General features: G+C 36.6%; 1 protein-coding gene across 2 annotated transcripts in view; it reads left to right on the forward strand.

Annotated features, from left to right (window-relative positions):
• Positions 1 to 16,332, forward strand: part of CAMSAP2 (calmodulin regulated spectrin associated protein family member 2) — an 81,738-nt gene that overhangs the window by 44,232 nt on the left and 21,174 nt on the right. The window contains exons 5-7 of one of the 2 annotated variants that reach the window (XM_053985175.1): positions 2,514 to 2,546; positions 6,674 to 6,815; positions 9,917 to 10,056. In XM_053985175.1, the coding sequence (XP_053841150.1) occupies positions 2,514 to 2,546; positions 6,674 to 6,815; positions 9,917 to 10,056 (315 nt within the window). The remainder of the gene's footprint in view (positions 1 to 2,513; positions 2,547 to 6,673; positions 6,816 to 9,916; positions 10,057 to 16,332) is intronic. The other variant, XM_053985176.1, reaches the window with a different exon arrangement.

Consider the following 16,332-nt stretch of genomic DNA (forward strand, 5'->3'; position numbering starts at 1 on the left):
CTTTTCCAAAAACATGTTGTTCTTTTGTCTGCTTCTGTGGTTTAGACTGAATCAATCTTAACAGATTTAAGTCAAATGCAAATCCTATGAAAGAAACAAATGTAACTTCATATAAGTACCTGAATTCTTCAAACTTTTTGTAAGATCAGTTTAAGCAGTGCAACCTCTTGTGTGAAGGTAAAACACTAACACTGTAGTTCCACTTTCCGCTAGAATTTAATGTTTCATAATTCCACACTGCTACCAAAAGCTAACCTGTCAAGAAGAAAAGTTTGCAGCAGAATCAGCTTCTTGATCCAATCAGTGCACAGCTGCATGAACACAAATGATGGTGCAAGGAAGATAGCAGAAACAAGCAGTTAATGAAAGGCATGACCGTCGTGTTTTGGCACCATAAGATGAGTTTATGTGGAAATAAATTTATCATAGCCATGTTTCAAACTTATTGTTATGGGGGATAAAAAATCATAGTGTAAAACCATAGGCTCTCAACCTGTAGGACTATTTGTTCTTTCAGCTTTTTTTTTGTTTGGTTGGTTGTTATGTGGGTTTTTATTTTGATTTTGTTGTTGTTATTTTAAACATTGGGAAAAAGTTAGCCAGGATTCTTTGCTTAATTTGTTTCATAGTGACTGATTTTTGTGACGTTCCAGAACAAAAAAGTTTATTCTTGCTGATCTGAAGTGACAGTTCAACAGCCACTGAATTTCCAGGTTGTCCAAGCGACTTCAGCTTTTCTTTAATCTCTTTTCCTTTATGTGGCTTGGAAAATGTATACTTATAAATCATATGGTATGTTTGAATTTAAATTTTAAAAGTCTTTCACCCCTTGGAAGCATATTCATAGTCATCTCAAACACAGTTTCAACCAAGTGGATAAATAAAAATATATATTGGATTAGTGGTTTTGAGTTGTTACTGTTAGGGAGAGCTGGTCTTTGGAATTGAAACAAATGTGTGCTTTTCTCCAAAGAGTACTTCTTCAGCCTAGCATTAAATAGACATTGGTGGACTTTTTGAGTCCAGGTCTGAAATACACTGCACTTTGATAAATGCAAGGAACAGGAACAATGTTCCTGTCAGTGTTAAATAGAATAACAGGCAGCCTAGGTCTGATCTCAGCCAATTTAGCCAAAACTTTGCTTTATGATACGGTTTACAATTCCTGATTGCAGTTGAAAATTAAGATAATTTCTTTTCAAATTTCCATGGTTTTCCATACATTGATTATTTTTCAGTGAGATTAAGAGAAACTGAATCCTGTGTAAAGGGTGTGACAGAAATGTCCAGAGCCACACACTGACATGCATCTTATAGCTGATTTCTTCTAAGTGCCTTTGGGATTCTTTCCTGCTACAATCCACTGAAATGGAGGAGAAGGATGTTGAGAATAGCTGTGTTACTACTGCACACCCATTAGTGCACAATAGCTCTTTTCCATAAAAGCTCTGTATCATTACTACAGTTGCTTGCAAGGTTTTATAGAAGCACAGTATTTTAACAACTACATAAAGTAATAGGGTTCCATAGCAGTTTGTTCCGTGGTAGTTTCAAACTACATTTTTACCATTTCCAGAAAATATTTATCTTCATTAAAAACAAAATAAATTGTTTCCTGCACTTTAGTAGTGGGTTTGATTTTTATTTTTCTACAATGAAATCAATGGAGTGGTGACATTTTCTGTGTGTACTTATAGTACTGGTACATAATATTTTTATTCTTAATGGTAGAAGTATTATTCCAGAGTAGTGCACAGAATTGCAGAAAAAAATCAGTGTGCTTCAGATTAGTATTTTTTTGATTGTGTAGGAGTTTAGAGGTTTATGTATTAGTTCTGATAATTCCTCTGCCAGTAGTCAAAACTCCGTCTACATTTCAGGTCATTGCACATCATGCAGCTGATGCTAATGTGATTTGTCATTGTAAAAATATAACTGCCTGTACCTCTTGTTGTCCTGAAAACTGTCATATGATTGTTTAAAAATATTGTTGAATGTTACTGTTTGGCTTGAAGAAACTAACACAAGCTTCACTGCAGTTGGGTGTACTGTACCACAGTGTGTTTATGCCTTTTTTCATTGCTTCAGCTTCCCTGCTTCCCCATGTGTGCTGCTGGAGTTCATTTTGATACTTGTGATATCATGACTTCAAGTCTCAAATGAATTCTTCAGTCGGATTGCATATGTAGAGTACAATTAGATGTGTGAAAGCATTTCATAAAACTGCATTGATCTGACAATCTTAGCTGTTCATGTGGGAAAATTACAATGTTGATCTACAAAGAGTGCAGACATATTTCTCCGGTGTTATTGCTGCTAATTAGCTCAATATGCAGAGGTTACAGTGCACTTATGCTTGCCATTAAATTACAACTCATTGTTATACAAAACTGAGAATGTTAAAGAAAATTGCTTTATAAAAGTAATTTATGAAATCTGATAAAATGTTCCTTTTTTTTTTTTTTTCCTTTGCTTTTTGCTTTTATCCTTTTTTCCTACTGCTTCCTCTGAAGTCTCCTACCAAATGGTTTTGGAAACTGGTTCCTGTAAGTTTGCCCAACTGCTTCACTTTGATCAAATTGCTTATTTTGGGAATGGCTTTGTCCATGTCATGCTGGTCTAATCATTCATTTCATTTATCTGTATGAGATAATTTTATAAGAGATTGCCCTGCAAAGGAGTGCATACCTGCAGAAGCCTGTTTTGCACGGTAATCTGTGCAAAAGAAATGTGAGATGATGCTGGATAAGGAATTACTTTTCAAGCAGTCAGTGGGTTTGTACAAGGTAGTACTACCTGTTATTAACTGATGTCCAATGAACATTTATAAATTACTTTTTTGTAAACTTTCAGTAAACACATGCTGTTTGATACCAATGCTCTTTTAAAAAGAGACTTGCAGAAGTAGCTTTTGATTGTTGATGCTACATGCAATCTGAAATCTTATTTATTCTAAGCATATGCAATCATTACACCATTCATCTAGAATTCCTCATTTTTCAGCTGATTTAAGACTGCTGTTAATCTCTCCCCACACAAAATGACCCAAAGCAGCCTACTTTCAGTGAGACTATAATTTCACTAAAAGTAATAAAAAAAAAATTTTCATGTCCGCAACAATACAAAGTTTGTTTTCTCTGTGTTGTGTCACCTTGGGATTATCATTACTTTATCACGTAGGAACTCACACTTGATGTGCATTCAGGTTGTTTATTCAGCAAGGTTTGCCTGGGAACAGCTGTTCAGGTATTCAGGATTGCAGAATTGCATACTTCTGGTCTGAATTCCAAAGAACTAATTCCCATCTGTTATTGCTCTAAAGATTACCAAATAATTGATCTAGCAGTCCCTCGGATATTTATTGCCATAACTAATGAAACACTGCTCTTACATTGCAAAAGAAATTGAAAATAACGAGCAGTTGCATGTAGGCAGCAAGACAAATTACTCTCTGTCTGGAAAAGTAGTTTAAAGCTACTGTCTCCAGCAGCCTGAGCAGTGTTTAGACTCCTGACAGTCTCTGTGGGCAATTGCTCTGTAAAGGTATCTATTACTGTTGTGACACACACAGATACTCTGCTCTTCACAGTACAGCCCTTTGATTTTGTTTTGGAGTTAAGGTAGTGTAGCTAATTGGAGGGAATAATGCAGAAAAATATAAGAGGGACCATGATATCACAAATTTTTTTGTCTTATTTTGTCAAAGTAAGGCTACTTGAAAACAGTTTCAGAACATCTGTGTTGTTTTTGTCTGTGGTGTTGGTTTACTAGTGAGTATCTTCCTTTGCATAAAAATGATATTCAACGCTACAATACTCCATCTGTTGAGAAGCTAACTCCAGTTTGCCTGCCAGTTATCTGTAAACAACTTGAACTAGTGGTATTTATGTTACTTTGTGTTGTTAGCTCAGTAGAGATGCAGTTAAACCCCAAGTGCTACTGATAATACTCAGGCTGCTCTATCACTTCAGCCAGTCTTCTGTCTTTCCCCTTTAGAATAGAGCACATTTCATAGTGACAGATATTCCTGAGCAGAGAGGCAGCTAAAAACTCTGAGAAGTACTTTTATAACATGTTATCTACTGTATGGTAAATGTGTAAGAGCACTCACTGTTAATGATTAGCTCTGAATACACACAAGCACTTATGACAGAGAAGCTGTTGTGCTGTTGGTTCATCTTTAGCTGACCTTGTTTCTAGGCAAGTGTCTCAACTATATCTAGACTACGTTAAGTGGAATAAGCTCAAAAATGCTAAATCAGGATGGTTTAGGATCTCAGAAACAAGATGCCTGTATTAGCATTTATGTTTCAATTAGCTCTAGAGCTTTATCATGTAGAAGTTCACCTTTTGCATTATTGCATATAAATATATTTAGTAGCAAACACTGCAGCTGATGAGAAAAGTTTCTTCAAATGGAAGCTTATTTTAAATGCAGTGCAATTATCAGTGTCTTTCATTTTTTTAGTATAATTTCTTTTATCTTTTCAACCAAATTGAAACATGATGCCTGCTATACACTAATGAGCCTAGCAGATCAGGTTATATGAGTTTATCTTTCCTGAAGTAATGTGCCTGGCATTCTCTACAATGACTTAAATCCTCTATGTCCACTTCAAAGATATATGACACAGTTTCTAGCATGGGTGGGCACTGTTCATGAGGCCAGTGAAGGCATCATCAAAGTGCAGTGTACTTTTTCACAGGATTTACTGTGCAACACCACTGTATTGTCAATTTCCAATATTTTTGAATACTCCATTAAAAAATACTACTCAAAAGAATATATAAATTAAACAGAGCTTGTAGAATCATGATGTTCAATCCATCTGTATCCTGTATCTGTTACCATTATTGATGCTTAATGATAATTAAATTGTGGTATTTCATAGACTTAATTTCAGTCATGTTGAGGAGGACATTCATGGACATAATATCATGGGATTTGAAACATAGAGCATTTTCATCATAGTGGGTCACTGGATTGCCATAGAGTGAGAGAGATTAAACCTTCACTACAATTAGAATTGGCCTATTTCATTAGAGATACTAGGAAGTATTAAGAACATGGAGAAAAGAATATTAATAATGCATAACAGGAACTGATTTTTGTTTGGTGTTAATGTTTCCTCTAGCACACAAAAATGGGATTTTTATTTTTATAAAGTGTATTTGGCACACAAATATGACTACACTAAAAGCATGAAGTAACAACTAAGTCTCAGGGTTTTTTTTAAATATTAATTGGTTGAGGTATAAGTTCTCTGGGCCCTTTATTTTTCTAGAACTGATGTGGCTGCTGTTGCCAGGTTAGGCTTTTAGTTCTTAGGCCAGTTAGGGGACACTGACATTCACTAAAATAATGCCACGTGATCCTTGACAGAAATCCAGTGACAGTAAGTACAGCCCTCAGGGTTAGTCTGTGGTTCCACAGACCTTTTTGCATGCACAGATGGCTTAAACAATTCCTACCCCCCACATAAAACCTCCCTCCCCGTTCATGCACTCATTCACTGCAGAAGCAAAGGAGGAGAGAGTTGCTGTAGCTGGACCAGTGGTTTTGGTACACTCCCATCAGCAATTGCTCCAGCACAGCCAAAAGGTGGAGAGTAGGAGGTAGGAACAGTCAGTTTTAGCCTTGCTGGGAAGAGTGATTTCCACAAAAACTTCTGAGAGTCCCTACAGGGAGACTTGCAGTTCAGTGTGTATAAATGTATTTAAATAGCATCATATTAACTCAGAAACACTCTACTGCATGCAAGTAGTTCTGTGATGTAAATACAGCAGTAACCCTTCACTACCGTTTTAAAAAGGTCTTGGTAAATAATACTAACAAATTAAAATCTATACCACTTTCTTCCACCTCTGTTTGTTTTCCCAGGAAGAAGTGGAAAAAAAAGGAAAGATGTTAAGTCAGTTTTTTCAGTAAGCCCTCCTCTGCTATCACAAAAAAAACCCCCACAACCCATTGGAAATATATTCACTGCAGATAAATGCTGTATCAACACTCTAACCTAATGATCTTTTTATATGCTGACTGGATTTTTGAAATATTTCCATTTATTGCTGGGTTACTGCATGGGCATAACCCATGCAGTTGACTATTTATATTTCTCTATGTTTATGACTGCTTACACATGCTAGTAATAAAAATGGAGTTGATCAAATGCAGATTTCCTTGTTTCTGAATTTGTCATTAAGTCAGTTATACGAATAAGATTTTGGGCAAGACACTTAGGTGTGTTAACTTCAGAGTCATGTGACTTGCCAGTAAACTGGCAGTAGCTGCAGTAGCTAAGAACTTGTCTCACTGTTTGCACACAGATGATTTTTAATTGCATAATAATGACTGTTACATTTTAATTAAGGTATAGAATGTTACTTAGTTTAGTGTGCTATAAAGAGATCATCAAAACTTGATAATTTTGAAGGCTAAGCTCAGTATTAGCATTGTTCCTTTCCTCTTAGATATTAAGATAATTATTAGATATTAGAACATTAGATATTATATTATGCTATTCAAAATGTAGCTTGACATGAATAGTTTTAGGGAATAGAATTCTGAGAATATTCAGCTATTTCTTGAATACTGCTTTTTCACAAACAGTATGAATATGTTCTTCATATGTTTCAGAGCTTTTGTTTCTCTAAATGTCTCCATTTGAAATCGTAGGCTCGTTACCGGAAGGAGCAAACGTTGCTGAAACAGCTGCCCTGCATTCCATTGGTGGAGAATCTGCTGAAGGATGGTACAGATGGTTGTGCTCTAGCAGCCCTGATCCACTTCTACTGCCCAGATATCATTAAACTGGAGGGTATGTCTGGTGTGCCTCTTGGCTTGTATATGTGGCCATAAAAGTTTAAATCTTTGTGTTTGAGAACTGTGTGAAGGAAGGTGCTTAAATGCAGTATACAGCAGGCATAATTGGAATGTGGTGAGTTAAATAAAAACTTTGTGCCTATTTCTTTTTACATTTAAATAAAAGGAGCCCAGATGTCCTTCCCTGGTGTGTTGGCTTTTATGTTGCCACACTAAAATGAACATACTTGAAACTACCTGCAAAAATCTTATTCTTGAAGCTGCATAAGTGCTTTTTGTGCATCTGAGCAGTTACAGATGTAAAACATGCAAGAGTTTAGAGTTAGGCTCTGCATAGCTTCACTGCATGGCAAATAGTTGCTCTGTGCTCTGGGCTTTTAGTTCACCTGAGACCTACCTGTATCATTTATAGAGTAACCAAAAATGTGTAGTGTGGAATGTATTGGTGTCATGCTGTTCTATAATAGCAATTGTCTGTGATGATGAGCAGCTTCATCTCATTCTTTTGCTCAGCAGCCTGGTAAAGTTATACCTTCCTCTTGGCAAGTAAGAGCTGTAGAATGTCTTGGCAGCTAACACCCATCATTTTCTGCCTGTGTTCTTTCTATGATAGCTTTGATGTCGTGGGAACACTAATACAGAAGCATCCTGAGAAATACAGGAATATGAAGAAGGTTTAGAGCTTGCTAAGGACTGAAATCAGGAATTCATATTCACAACCACTTTATAGGGAGCTTCCAGCACAGGAGGCATTGAAGATGAAAGGCACAAAGATGCATTCATTCACCTTTCTTCTGCAGCTTGAGAATTTTGATAAATAGAACTTTCAATTTACATAAACATTGCAGCCAAATGCATGCTGTTATATGTGATGAGGGAAGAGTTAAAACTTGGGTGGTATTGACTGTGGTAACACCTGGTGCCTCTGTCCTGTTCCAGCATGGCTGAGAACACAGACACTCTGAAAGGTCTTGTGTGCCTTGCGTGACCAGCACCTTCCTCCAGCACCTGGCTTTGAACAGGGCAAGGCACATGTCATCTTTGGAACTTTAGCTTTAATATTCTTGTTAGGTGACATCATCTTCCCTAAAGATACAAATGTGCATGTCATTGTCTCAGAAATAAATTCAAATGTACTCCAAAGCAACTGGAAACACTTTTAATAAGATTTTGCTCATCTTCCCTGTACTTAGGTAATACAATTTTTGATGCATGTTGAATTTTACTGAGCTTTGGTTCTGTACTGAAACTGAAGAAGGCAGGAAATAAAAATACATATGCAAAAATGCTTAAAAATGCATTAACAAAAAAGAAAAAAGTATTCCAGGGTTCTCTGTAGTCTGAAACAGATAAATTCTTTTCATTAAGTCTTCATTTCACTTTCAAATATAGGTTTCCTTGAAGGAATACAGAACTAGAAAGGACTCCCATTGAGTCAAGAAGTTGATATAATCCCTTTCATGAATTTATCTTGTTCTATCTTAAAACTGTTAGACTCTCGAAAATCTGTACTCTCCTTACCCACTATTCCACTTTTTTTACATGATTTTAAATTTCATTCTTGATTTTTACCTAAGTGTGCCTGTAACCTGTTTTACATGCCTTTGTTGTTCCTGCAGCAGTATCCTTTGGTTTGATTAGCTTCTAATGTGATGTTCACATTTTTGATTTGTTTTCTTCCTCTTCTTTTAGCCCAGGCTACTGAACCAAGTCTTTTCAGTCTCCCTTGCTGAAGTGGATTTCCATTCTCATTGTTATCCTCAATAGTCTTCCTCTGCAGCTTGTCCAGTTTGGGTTTGCCATTCTTGACTATGGATGGTTGTAATTGTACAGAAAAATCCAGCCTGACATCCCATTTCTGCCTTGTGCAGTGCTCCTCTGTCACTGCTGGAAATGAGTTTTCTGATAGGTTTTAGCATCATGTTTGTTTTTTCCATAGCTGCATGATGCCAAAGGCACAGATGTTTACACTGGCTAATACCTGATAATTCCCTTCTCCATATCACCTTCAGTCAGTGAATCACATTAGAATTTTATTAGATTCAAATGTATGACTTCACATTTTGCATTTCTGAATTTAATCTCATTTCAGTCAGTTTAGTTAAACATTTTTTCCTATTGATCATCATCTGTGGATTTGGAATTATGGACTGTGTCTGATTTTCTTCAGTGTGGGAATCCTCATACTCCTGGGATCAAAGCAGATTCCTTTTATGAAGAAACCTTTTATCCTTAACAATTCAAAACTTATGTGGAGTTCTGTTATACATTGTTGCTTTAGGAATAAAATCTGATGCATGCTCTGGAAGTATGTTTAATTCTTTTCTTCAGTCCTTTTTTTTTAAGAGGACTCTCTTTTTTTCATGGGACTTATTATTGCTACTTACCTTTCCAAGAAGCAATTATAAAAAGACAACAGAGACTATCTGTGCTTAAATACTAGTCAGAGAATACTGTGTAACTACACAAGTCTGTTCACAGCCACCACTTCTTTGTCTTTAAATACTTTCAAACAGAGAGTGATAATTCATAAAACAGCCTTCAGCTCCTTGGAAAATCTCATATCAATCCACAAACATGAATACCTAAGACCAGGCTGGTTTTTTGTGAAGATTCAGGCTTGTTGATGCTAAAATGTGCTCTTGGGTCCCTGTTGAAAGACAAAGAACTGATATGTACAGAGAAATGTATGCAAAAACGTGTTTATTTCTTACTGCCATTGCTCTATAGAAAATCTAATTATATAAAAAAAATATATTAGTGATTAAATGTATTTTTTCATTACATGGAAATAGTTGGGGTGAGAGAATAACTTAATTTCCACAAAAGGCAAAACAGAAACAAATTCACTTCTCAACAGTGAAAAACAATTAATTCTCACAATATCTAAATATTTAGAAATGCAAAGATAAAATGTAAATTAATAATTTCTTTTGTTTCTGAATTAGAAAAATAAATATCTCTGGTGGGGAGGGGTGGGGCAGAAATTATGTCTGAAATTATCCAGTAAATGCTCCTGAATCTGTAAAAGCCAAAAAGTACTTTTTTGCAAATCTGTAGCTGTATCTAATATTTGCTTGTTTTCTTCCTATTTAGATATTTGTTTGAAAGATACAATGTCTTTGGCTGACAGCCTGTATAATCTACAGTTGATTCAAGAATTTTGTCAGGAATACCTCAACCAGTGTTGCCATTTCAGTCTTGAGGATATGCTCTATGCAGCTTCTTCAATAAAGGTAAAAATAAAATAATTAAATAAAACTGCAAGCAACATCCACAGAACCAGTTTGTTAATGATATGTTTAGTCTTTTTTAGTCTGCTGCTGTATGGCTTCTCTTGTGACACAGCAGGAAAGACACAAATTCCAGCAGAATGAAAAGCCACCTTCTTTTGGCCATTATGTTTTCCTAGTAATTTCGAAGTATTTTTAAAAAAGCATTTGTGAAAGGATTTGTAAAAACTTTGATTTTGTGCAAAACTGTTTCCCACTTTATCTTCTTTCTTATTAATTAATGGTTGAAGTCTGTAATCTGCAATATTTCTGTTGAAATGCAATAGTGATCTGCATTAGTTTAAATGAATCATGGCCTTAACAAAGGGTGGAAATATTGAGGACTTGTTTATGGAATTATTGCTTACTGTTCTTACTCATTTCTACATACACAATTTAATGGGTTTTAATCTTAAAGCTCTTTTACTTTTGTAAAAGTGTAAATTTCTGAGTTATTTTTTTTGAAAAACCAATGGCTTGATGCCCCAAATACAAGCAGTAACACAATTCCAACAAATACAGTTGTTTGAATAAGCAATTAAGTGTATTCCATCAATCTAAGATTTTACTATTTTAGAAAGAGGAAAATAAAACATTATTCTGTAATTCTTTAAGCCTGTGAAGAAAGAAGAGGAGCAACTGAATGATTTCTTGCCTAATTGTAAATTTAATTTTTCATCATTATGTTTCACCAAGACTTTCTTCTATATAAAACACACTTCATTTGCTTAAGATTCTTGTTGGCTTGCCTTTAGGGAATGAAATATTATTTTTCTGAAGTCAGCATATCCATTGCAGATGGGATGTAATTGGTTTCTAAATATCTGGGTCATTTCACTGCTTTTATGATTTTCTAGCAATCTCACAAGCAGAGTCACAGAGGCCAGAGCTTGAATACAGCTTTGTCTCCTGTAGGGTTGAACCCAATCCTTTTCAAATAATGAGCTGCCAGGGTGAGTAAGGCAGTAGGACCTAAGTCTAGACTGTGTAGCCGTTGCTGGTTTATTTTGTGTATGCAAAGTTGTGTAGTGAGTGCTTTCAGTCAGCTTTTGGTGCTGTTGAATTTCACATACAGTGAATGCCTCCATGCTGCTGAAGTGTGCTGCATTGCAGCCTGCCTTGGCTGCACCTCCTAGTGCTACAGCCACTCTCAGGGGTCTCCAGCAGGACTCCTTCACTGCATTTTGATAGCTTCTCTCTGCTTACAGATACATGGAATAAATGCAATTGATCATTCTTGTTATGATTCATGACAATTATTCATACCATTTTTATAGTAATGGCTTGAATAATTTCTCAAATGAGTATGCACTAGAAAGCTTAAATTAAAAAAAAATAGTAAATATTTTGTCAATATCTCAATGCATCAGACTTTGCACTTTTAACTTAGTGATTTTGCTGTTTCTGAACACTGGGTAGATAGAATTTAGAGTTCTTTCAAAGAGTTAGAGTATTTCTAGATCTGAGAAAGGCCTTTTGTGATCATGTTTTTACAAGTTGCTGTGGCATGGATGGTTATTTAGATGTAAATGCCACAAAGCAAGGCTGCCAAGTTTTTCTTCTAAAACTTGGCATGGAAACTTCAGCTAGTGCTGTAAACTGTGTTTTTCCAGTGTTAAGAATTAATTTGCTTTAAAAATAAATTAATTGTTAAAGGAGTTCCTTCTTAGTTTTCCAGTGCGTCTGATTAGAGTAAGTTTTAATACATGTGTTTATTCTCCAGTTAATTTTATTGTCACTTTAAAAAAAACTTGTATTGTGAATGGATATTTTAAATATTGCACATTGAGTTGCACTGTTCTGTGGAAGCTACTTATCTCAGCCTGCAAAATGTACATGGTATGAAGTTAGCATTTATAGAAGTGTGTGTTTGTTAATCAGTAGAAATTCCTGTCTGTTTTCAGAGTGGCTCATACTGCACAGTAGGTGCCACTGTGCTTTTGGCTTAAAAATCTCTTACATTCATAGTGGTGACAGAAAAAGTAAAAAATACCAACTGCTGGTATCTTACTGGAAAAAGCCTCATGAAAAAAATCACAGCAGAGTTTTTGGAATTACAGTGCTGTGCTTTGTGTGGTCCTAGAAATTACAGTAGGTATCCTGGCTTGCTGCTGGTTCTTGAGAAGGAAGAGAGCAGATCCTCTTCCTCAGTGATCAGCACAAACTGCATACCTTACATTCTTCCCAGGGCACCCTGTACTGTCCTGGTACATTAAATCAAGGGAGCTTAGAGATGGGATATGATGCAGAAATTTAGTGCAGCACTTGACCAAGGTGACACTGCCTGCTTTTGGTTTTTCCATCAAAATGCACAGAAATACAGTGACTTCACTTAAGCATCCAAAGTCTTTGATAGAGGCTCTCAGATTTCCCAGCAGATGAAACTGTTGGCTTAGTTCTGGTTTAGCACAGAGGAGAAATAAGCTTTGTCTGGATTTCTAGACAGCTTTAATGTGTCATAATCAAAGGAAGCAGAAAGTTTTGTTGCTCCTTATTGCCTATTTCTTCTCCTCTAAGAAAAATACATTTGTAAAGTTCTTCATAAGATGTTTACTAAGGCAGGGCTACTGATATTAAAGAAAAAATATTTCAATACATTCCATGGATGCTTGAGGCACCAACAGGGGACCATACCAGTTCTTGGTTGTTTTCCTTTGAGACAGACAAACACAAGTAGAGAGTGATTACATAAAAATAATCACAATGTTTTCTGAATCCTCCCTGCATATTTAACAAGCAGAAATAATAGAAATATTGAGTCTGATCTAAGTTGTGCAGATTGCTTTTTTGCCCTTCTCCTGTAAGCAGTTTTATCTTCAGACAGGATATATTTTTTAAGTATCTTGTTCTTCACCTGTACCTGGGAAAGTACATAGAGCTGAAGGAACTGTTTTATTGTGACTTGACATGCACTTGTATTGCCTTTTCAAAGAAGAAGTTTGTAGAGATAGAAAACCTTACATAAGGTGCCATCAGAAGAAGTATGAAGCACCCTGCAGAACCCTAAAGACTTATTTATTGCTTTGCCCCAGCAGTTGATTTGCACTGTCATATAATAGGATGTAGGTAGCACTTGTGCTTTGGTTGTCCAGTGGAATGTAAAATTACTATAAGGATGTTGTATGGTCATTGAAGAGAAAGAATTAAAATAAACATCTTACATGTTCCATTTGTCACAAGAGATACATGGAAATTATTTCTAAAAGAGTTAAAAAACATCTTTGGTTGTAATTGATTATATTCTTGATAATTTTAGATCATTCTCTACCACTTTAGTCTAGTAGGGCCATAGGCTTCAAATCTAAGAACAAGTCATTTAGGAGGTTACCTGTCAAAGAGGGGACTGGCTGACAGCTGGAAGCATTTGGTGTTTGCTGTGATTTGAGAGCTTACATGGGAACTTGGCATTGCATCAATTGTTAGTTGTTGTCTTTTGTAAGAGTTCCTTTACTCGAGCCTTTACAAATGTGTGGGTTTGTGTTTTGTTTTCTTAGATAGTGATCCTAAATTTCTGCTACTCATTTAATATACCCATGTATATTCTCTCTTCACTGGTAGAGGATTGACAGTGAGACTCAGATCACACTATTAGAACACTTTTTATTAATTCAGCTGCCATTTTCAGTAGCATGACTCAGTTATTAGTAAGAGATAACCATTCACACACAGCGCTCATTTGCTCACAGAGCTCGTGCACATACACACAGAGCCATTTTTACTGGGTTGGAGCCCAGCCTCACTGTTTCCCAGAAGCAGGGGCTCATAGTGGCCCACCAGTGGCTTTGGGGAACATGTGCAGAAAGTTTCTCAAGGGCTCCATTTGTCCCTTGGGGATGTATATACATACAGTCTTTGTCTGCTTGTAATAACTGCTGGTCCTGTAAGGAGCAGGCTGTGTCCTGCTGCCCTGAGCGCGTGGGTTCCTGGGCATTGAGCAGGGCCACGGGGCTCTGCGCCCTCGCGGCTCTTGCAGGGGGATTGCGTGTCCTTGAGCGCAGATGCTGCTGCTCTGTGCCGAGATCTGTAGAGGCTGCTCACCCAAGCTCATGCAGAAGGCGTGTTTGCTAGAATGAAAGCTTTCAGAACGTGAAATGACGCAAATCTGAGAGATGATTGCTGTGTCTTGGCTGAAAGGGCGTTCCTCTGACCTAGATGTGGGCCAGACTCCAAACTGTGCAGAATCATAAATAAGCACATGGAATAGGTACCTTATTTTTGCACCTGATTGCTAACCAGAGTGGCAGAAAAAAACATTTGCACTGTCAAATCTTTTTTGATTCAGATCCAGAACTTTTTGTTTTCCGCTGCTGAATTGAACAGGAGTATATGATATCTGAAGGGTTGATGATCTTGAAGGTCTCTTCCAACCTAGGCATTCTGTGATTTATGTTACAAAATATTTCTTGCACTTGAGCAGTTTTGAATGCTTGTACTTTCTGATGTAATATTGATGGTGTTTATTTGTAAATAGCATAAGCAGAGGCTGTAATCAGCACCAGAGACATGAAAAATAGTGTTCAAATGCATTGCATAGATAAATCCTAGAAATTCAGGGCTGCACAATGTCCACACGTGTTGCAGAGCTTTCCCTCCCACTGCCAGCCAGGCTGCTCACCTCAGCCTGAACTGGCAACTGGACCAGGGGGAGCAGCTGGCTGTGCTTGGTGAGGCACTTATTATGTATGGTGGGAGTCAGTTCAGCCATTTCATTCCCATCTGGCTGGGTTAAAACGATTGAGGATCAGGAATTAAAAGTAAGATTCAACCAGGGAACAGTTTTTTGAGACAGTTTCTCCCTGAGAGGGACCAAATGTTCTTGACTCATTATTTAAAGGGAAGCAGCATGGTTTGCTTTCACTGATGTTAATCGGCTGCTCTTCCCTCTCAGTTCTGGTCTGAAACAAGGCATAGTGGATTTTAAAACTGAGCTGTTGTGGCATTTATTAGCCTGTGGCAGGACAGAGGACAAACTGCTAGTGCTTGGATTATACACAGCTGTAGTCTGGCCTTGTCGAGACAGTTTGTGACACTCCAGTTTTCTGCAGTCTTGAAGCATTTACGTTGGCACTTGTATAACAAAAAAGCTGAGGATTTGCACTGGATGTGACCTTTCCTGGCCCACTGAACAGAGATTTTAATGTGCATCATGGTAAAAATTTCAGTGTATTTTATGTTAATTAAAAAAAAAAAATTCTAAAAGCTTCTACAACTGCTCTCACACCCAATTTTAGTGGATGCAAGCCTGACAACGAATTATATGTATCATTTGTGTATATGATATTGTGGTTATTCTATAAATATACAGATCTAAAACCTATAGGTATTAGGAGGGTATAATTTATTTGAAGTATTTGAAATTAGATGAAATTAAATTAAATGAGAGTGTTTAGCTAATAATGATCTCTGAAGATGCAAGTCTGCCATCTGCTGTTCAGGGGGCTTGAGCCAGCCTGGACTGCTCAGAGCTTCCTTAGTTTTTATTACTCTTAAAATACTGTTATGCTCCTGAATATTGTTGTGTGTAAGTGCATGTGATAATCACATGGCAAGCTGCTAGAATTTCTGTCACCATAATCAAAGCAAAAATCCTAGGAAATCATATCTACATTCTTTTGAGTCCTGGATAGCAACATTACTACAGACCCACTTCTAGTTTTTCCAAAAAAATTTGATACTGATCATCAGTCTTTCCCCTCAATCGTTCTGACTAAAAATAACCTGTGAGAAAACGTGATTTCCATCATGATGGCTCACCATCAGACATCTAAAGCAGCCTCTGTTCTCAGTGGGTTGTGCAGCACTTTCATTTTTAGTTCAGTAAATACTGCTTTGGTGGCTTTAGAAAAGCAAACTGTCTTGCAGCAGCTCAGGACTGCATAGAAGATATTCTCAGAAAGAATATCTGTCCTTCATAAAATAGTCACACTATTGTGTGTCTATTTTTTGTTGAAATGCGGCATTTCAACATCAACATGAAGTATCTAAATGTGATATTATTTTGGATGGGGACAAAGCTATGGTTAGAACATTTTATGATTTAATTTTTTACTAAAAAGTCAAGTCAAAAATACAAAAGTTTAAGGAGAGGCAAGGGGAAAGGGAAAACATTCAGAGAGAATTTATAATGTTTTGAAATTGTAGTATTAAAAATCATGTTTGTCTGAGAAGTACATCTGAGTTTTTCTTGGTCTAAGCTTCCTACTGAAATGAGTGTGGGATACTGAAATGCTATGCTTGACA

This window comes from Vidua macroura, chromosome 9 (genome assembly GCF_024509145.1).
Source record: "Vidua macroura isolate BioBank_ID:100142 chromosome 9, ASM2450914v1, whole genome shotgun sequence".
Lineage (NCBI taxonomy): Eukaryota > Metazoa > Chordata > Aves > Passeriformes > Viduidae > Vidua > Vidua macroura.